At 47.7% G+C, this 6,035-nt stretch overlaps 1 protein-coding gene across 1 annotated transcript; it reads right to left on the bottom strand.

Annotated features, from left to right (window-relative positions):
* Nucleotides 1–208: 208 nt before the first annotated feature.
* TMEM229A (transmembrane protein 229A) lies at nucleotides 209–5,641 on the bottom strand. Its single transcript, XM_025989563.2, has one exon. It carries the CDS (start codon nucleotides 5,291–5,293, stop codon nucleotides 4,079–4,081), a length of 1,215 nt encoding a protein of 404 aa, XP_025845348.2. The 5' UTR covers nucleotides 5,294–5,641; the 3' UTR covers nucleotides 209–4,078.
* Nucleotides 5,642–6,035: the final 394 nt, after the last annotated feature.

Genomic DNA, 6,035 nt, shown 5'->3' with positions numbered 1-6,035 from the left:
AAAAAAACCTGGCAACACAACAACATCATCTTTTACAGCCATCTTTCTCTTCAGCATAAACTGAGGCATGTGTTTGATGGAGGGAGGGGAAGAGTGTTTCTTTTATTTCCCCTCAGTAAAGGAGCTTAGTTCCATTAAACAATGTTGGAAAACATATTGGAGATAGTATATTTAAAATTAATTTAAAATGTAAAGTGTTTTTAATGCCTTTTAATATAAACAAAAATTGATTTTATTAAAATGCTTTCAGATATTACAATACAATGATTTATTTATCACTCCAAGTCTGTAGCATGATTATAACTTCCTTTCCAAGTATATTGATTTTTAAATGTATTATGGAAGTGGAAAAAGAACCAAAACAGTCTACCAAAATTCTTCACCATCCCTCTTAAATAGAACCAGGTCCATTATGTCAATGGAGTCTATTTCAAAACAGTATGGGAAAATTATTTTTTCAAAAGGATAGGATTAACCAGTTAGAAACATTTCTTAAATAACAAAGGACATGTCATACTTTTCTAAGTTGTGTTTTGCTGAGTCGAAACATGGAATGTCAAATATTGATAAAATATTCAAAGTTAAGTACACCGAAATGTCTGAAATATTGATAGATTATCAACCTTTTGGAGTCTTTGCAGAACCTAAAAATGTCATTGTTAACATGAGAAACTTAAAAGATCATATTTCTCTGTAGATACAGTGCCCAGATAGAATTGATTTAAAATTTAAAGCACCTTTAGAAGAAAATTTCAGTGTTGTTGAAGTTAAACATGGAGCAAAAATCATACTTGTTACTTTTCTTCCATGTTTTCTGTTCAGGACTCCTTAGACTTTAAGGTATTTAATCCAACTCAGAATAAATATTGGTGCAAAAAATTTAATTTTAACTTTTGGGGCATTTAGTTCTCACAATGATGATCCTTCCAAATGCTATGTTAAATATGTAGCAATAATTATGTATTTTTCCTAGCTTGTGATATAAGGTATCATGCCTCTTGGTGTATTATTCTTCGATCAAGATTGCCTGACTTCAAATGAAGAACTCCACTTCAGAGCTCTGCTTAAATATAAGACTATTACCTGAGGAATTAGTACTAGGCTGATTTTCAGTTACGTATCCTGGTATTAATAAATCCTTGTTATTTCCCATGGAATAGAGTGTTTTTGTTACTAGTGCCTGGTTTTTAGACATCTACACTTGCATTTGTGATAGTGAAAGGGAAGAGCAATATAAACTGAAGGTGAAATCCGTAGAAGATCCAAAATCATTGTGGTCAGTAGACAGAGGCATGACAGTGTTGCTGTTAAGAACAGATCCTGGAGTATAGAGTACTTGGATTCAAGTGTAAATATTCAATAGCTGTATGACTTGAGCAGTTACTTAACCTCTTCCGGCTTCAGTTTCATTGTCTTGGTTGTAAAAGAAGAGTTGCTAGAGGTTTAAGTAAAATCTGTGGGTTTGTATCTGTATGTATATGCATACATATGTATATATATCCACAATTAAGAGATATAGATCATATTTTATATGCATTACTTTGAATATGGATATATATTAAGAATATATATATCTACTTAAGATGTATAAATGATACTCATTTAAAATATATACATGGATATATACATATATTCACTTCAGATTTTATGTATGTAATAGAGGCTCATTTTCTGGCAGGTGGTGTTCCTTAAATATTAACTATTATATTGGCTTGTCACTTCTATATCTGAACTGCTAATGAGTTAACAAAATTGATTGATCTGATGATTCTTGCCATGTTTTTTCTTTCAAGTTTCAGTTATAGCAAAATGTCAATTAAGAAATTGAGTAAACACATAACAAGAAGTCTTATAGCAAGGTGCTGAGTTCATAGACAGGATAATCACTTCCGGAATACATACGAATGAAGTCTTTGTAGAACTAGAAGAGGCGCTGTTAATGGACTTCTGTTTTAGAGATGATGGATTGATGTTCATTCTGATGAATATCCGGCCTGATGAGGACCCTCCTAGCAACTGCCTCGCATTGCCTAGTACTAAAAAAGTAGCTTTCCGAGTTAAGTATAACTTCCTATAAACCAAAACACTAATACCTGAGCTTCATAAGGACAGATTTTGTTTGTGTTGGGTCATTGCTGTATCTGCAGAATTTAGGCAAACGCCTTGCAAATAATGGGTGCACAGTAATTATTTCTTGAATGAACTGAGTGGATGGAAACCTTGGTCTTTTCTTTAAAATAGGATTAACATTAAAAGCAAAACAAACAAACAAAAAGTAACAGGCTTTCCTACTTCCTGACAGATTTCTGAACCTAGGAACGCTGGTAAGCAGGTAAGCAGGGATGAGGAGCAGCATATGAAGGACGTAAGTGCAAACATGTACACTTAGCAAGTATCTTAGAAGTCAAGGATTTGGTTAAGCACTCACAGGAATGTGTGGTGTGATGCCACACTTAACTCAGATTCCTGTGCAATGGGTCACATTCATATTACAAATATTTGCTTAGCATCTGACTAACTTTAGTGTCTATATTTATACTTTTTCTGGCCAGTGTTTACAGAAATCCTTTACCTATGACCAAGTTTCATAAAGTGACACTTTAACTTTCTGCAAACATTTGGTTTGCTACTCAGCTTTGACTAGCTAAAATAATCAGTTTGACATGATCCATTCCACAGGTGGGGTTGATTATATTGCATTATTTATAGTTTAGCTCACAACCTCAGATAGTGGATTCAAATAACATTCTCAAAATTATTCCCAACAATCATCTAAATACATATTCGTTTTTACTGCTATAGCAAATATTTTTTGAAACCAGAAAGAAGCATAGCACAGACAAGCTAATAATTTGAAGCGGAAACTATTCATTTGTACAAACTGTAAGTCTCCTCATAATTTTCGTAACGAAAACTGAGAAAGTGTTAGTCATCCTTGGCTGAGCTATACTCCATTCTACATCTTTTCTAAATATAATAAAACAACAAACAATCTTAAAGTACATTATTATTGATTAGACATGATTTCTTAAAGCGGTTTTTATCATCTCATTTAACTTTGGAGCTTCCAGACAATAATGAGTCACCAAAAAGCTATCATTGATTTATACTGCACATTAGCACATCAGGTTTGGCCCAAGAACTCTGTGGGTCCAGAAGGAAAAAGAAAGACGATTACAAGTGAGCCGTGGCAGAAATACTCTGAAAACGCCTATCTGTATTCACGGTAAGCAGTTAGGTCTAATGCGAGTATAATGAACATTCAGGTTCATTTTATTCCAAGGGACCTGTTTCTGTTCTTGAAGCTGCGTGTAGAAAGAGTCCTTAGGGTTAGAATACTATTGTGGGTGATAAAACTTTGCTTGGCCTTTGGGTATATAAGGTAAACATTTTACAGCACAAATTTACAGCTATAGATAACACAGCATCTGATCAATGTTAACACACTTGGCGTTTAAGGCTAATCCGCATTGGAAAAACAATCATCTCCAGGATGAAGATCAAATATCTTAACACAGTGTCACCTGTCTGAGTTGCTAGAAAATATTTATTTAAAAACCGATCCATAGGATGTGTTTTCACATTTGTCAGTTTCTTTCCACTTGCGTGCTAGAGGGAGGCACTTTAACAGTTATTAACTGTCATTCTAGGAGTAAAAGACACCGAGTTTCAGCAGAGATTGGTAAATACGGCAGGGAATTAAAATGAAATTGGACTAAAAAGAAAGTAAAAAAAAAAAAAAAAAAAAGACTAGTAGTTATCACCCACCCATGCCCAAATAAGTGAATATACTACAGCTTCTGATGTTAAGGTATCATGGTTTTGCTGTTTGGGCTTGTAAGGGGTTTTAAATATTGACAAGTACTTTGAGTCATGTTTCGAGTAAAATTTCAAAATGTTGTATTATGCATAGGTTCCAAAGTGTCAGAAACACCGAAAAGTCGAATAAAACATATTAGAAGAGCTTAGGAAAACGTATAAAAATTAAAAGGCTAAAAAAAAAAAAGACACTCCGTTTTAAACGTGTAAAAATAAATCGAATTGGTTCGCGGGACTCGAATGACTTTTTTTTTTTTTTTTAGATAGTCGGTACGTACTGAACCCGCCACAACACGTTGAAAAGTAGGTCCTGGTACACACTAAGGAATATCCAACCAGGTAGATACATGAGGGTGATGAGGCCCATGAAGTTGAGCGGGTAGTGAGAATAGTCCCAGGAGCAAGCGCCGCACGTGCGGAGGCCCAGGCCCCAGCACAGCTCCCACGCGTAGATGAAGGTCACGTAGAGGGGCACCCGCCGCCAGGCGCTCCAGCCGCGGCCCCGGTGCAGGTGGAAGTAGAGTTTCTCCACCACGAAGCTGCAGCTGCCGTACATCAGGAAGGACCAGAGCGACGTGTGGCCGCTGGTCGGCCCGTCCGCCTGCCCCAGCCAGTTGAAGAAGAAAGTGAAGAAGATCTCGTCCAGAAAGCCGTGCATCCCGAAGAAGAGGAAGCGGAGCGGGTCCGGCAGCCCCCGAGCGGGGGCTCCCCCGGCGCCCCTGGTGCCTCGCGGCGGTCGTCGCCGGCCCCCTGCGCCCGGGGCGGCGGGGGGCGCGGCGGGGGGCGCGGCGGGGGGCGCGGCGGGGGGCGCGGCGGGGGGCGCGGCGGGGGGCGCGGCGGGGGGCGCGGCGCGGGGCGCGGCGGGGGGCGCGGCGCGGGGCGCGGCGGGGGGCGCGCGCGGCCGGGGCGGGGGCCGCGGCTCGGGCGGCCGCCGGTACCGCAGGCGCAGGAAGCGCTTCAGGAACACTTGGCAGTGGTAGAGCGCGAGCGCGTACTGCAGCGCCCAGCGCAGCGGCCCCGGCACCCCCGCGCCCGGCCCCGCCGCGCCCGGCCCGCCGCGCAGGCCGGCCAGGGTCTGCAGCGCCACGTGGGCCGACGGGTAGACCAGGAAATTGAAGACGAAGGCGCTGGGGCAGCGCGGCCGCTGCAGGTAGACCTTCTCCAGGGCGAAGTGCGTGAGCGAGTGCAGCAGGCAGCGGTAGGGCGAGGAGAACCCCAGCATCCGGAGGTCCGGGCTGCGAGCGAAGCGCCGGGCCGAGGACGCCAGCACGTCCAGGGTGATCCCGTGCATCCCGTAGAAGTAGAGTCGCATCCAGGCGGGCAGCGCGGCGCCGGCGGCCGGCGCTTCAGCAGTGGACAGCGGCTCCGGGCGGCTGCCGGCAGCCTCGCGCCCCCGCCCGCCCGGGCCCCCGGGGCGCCGCGCCGCGCAGCCCCTCCGCGCCCGCCCCTCCGCGCCCGCATCGCTGCCCGCCATGGGCTCGGCAGCTGCCCGGGCGTGGAGCTGCGGGGCCGGGCCGCCGAGGCCCCCGGGGGCGCGCAGGGAGCGCCGTCCCGCCGCGGCCCGATGGCAGCCGGAGCCCTAGTGTCGGGGAGACGCGCGGCCGCCCAGCTCGCGGAGCGCCCCCTGCGGAGCCCCCCCGCGCAGCTCGCCCCGCGCAGCCCCCCCGCCCCGCGCCCTGCCCTCCGGCCCGGGTGGCTGCAGCCGGCCGGCGCCCGCGCTCCCTCCGCGCGGCCTAAGGAGGGCTGGAGGCGAGGACCGCTGCGAACCCCATCGCCGCCGCCGCGGGCTCCCGAAGCGGAAAGCGAGCAGCGACGCCCTCCCCCGCCCTCCCCGTGCTCCCTCCGGCGCGCCCTCTCCCGCCCTCTCCCGCCTCCGCCGGGCGCCCTCCCCCTCCCCCTCCCCCTCCCCCTCCCCCTCCCGCTCCGCCCTCCGCGCCGAGGCCCGCGGGGTCCCCGCGACCAAGCCCGGCGGCGCCTCTCGCCCTCCTCCTGGGGCGGCGTTGGCGGGCGGCGGGAGCGGAGAAGCCCCCAGGTGTGACCGCGAGCTGCGCCAGCCGCGTGGGGTGCCCGGCGCTCCCGGCGCTCCGGGGCGGAACCAGGGCCCGGCCCGCTGGCGAGGCGGAGGCCTCGTGCCACACAGCGGAGGCCGGGCCTGGGCGCAGGCTGCGGGGCCGCGTTTAATGTTTAATGTTCTGACTCGAAGCCGGCCGCGTCCC

Source organism: Vulpes vulpes, chromosome 7 (genome assembly GCF_048418805.1).
Source record: "Vulpes vulpes isolate BD-2025 chromosome 7, VulVul3, whole genome shotgun sequence".
Lineage (NCBI taxonomy): Eukaryota > Metazoa > Chordata > Mammalia > Carnivora > Canidae > Vulpes > Vulpes vulpes.
The sequence above is the reverse complement of the archived record's forward strand: the minus strand, read 5'-3'. Positions and strand labels throughout refer to the sequence as shown.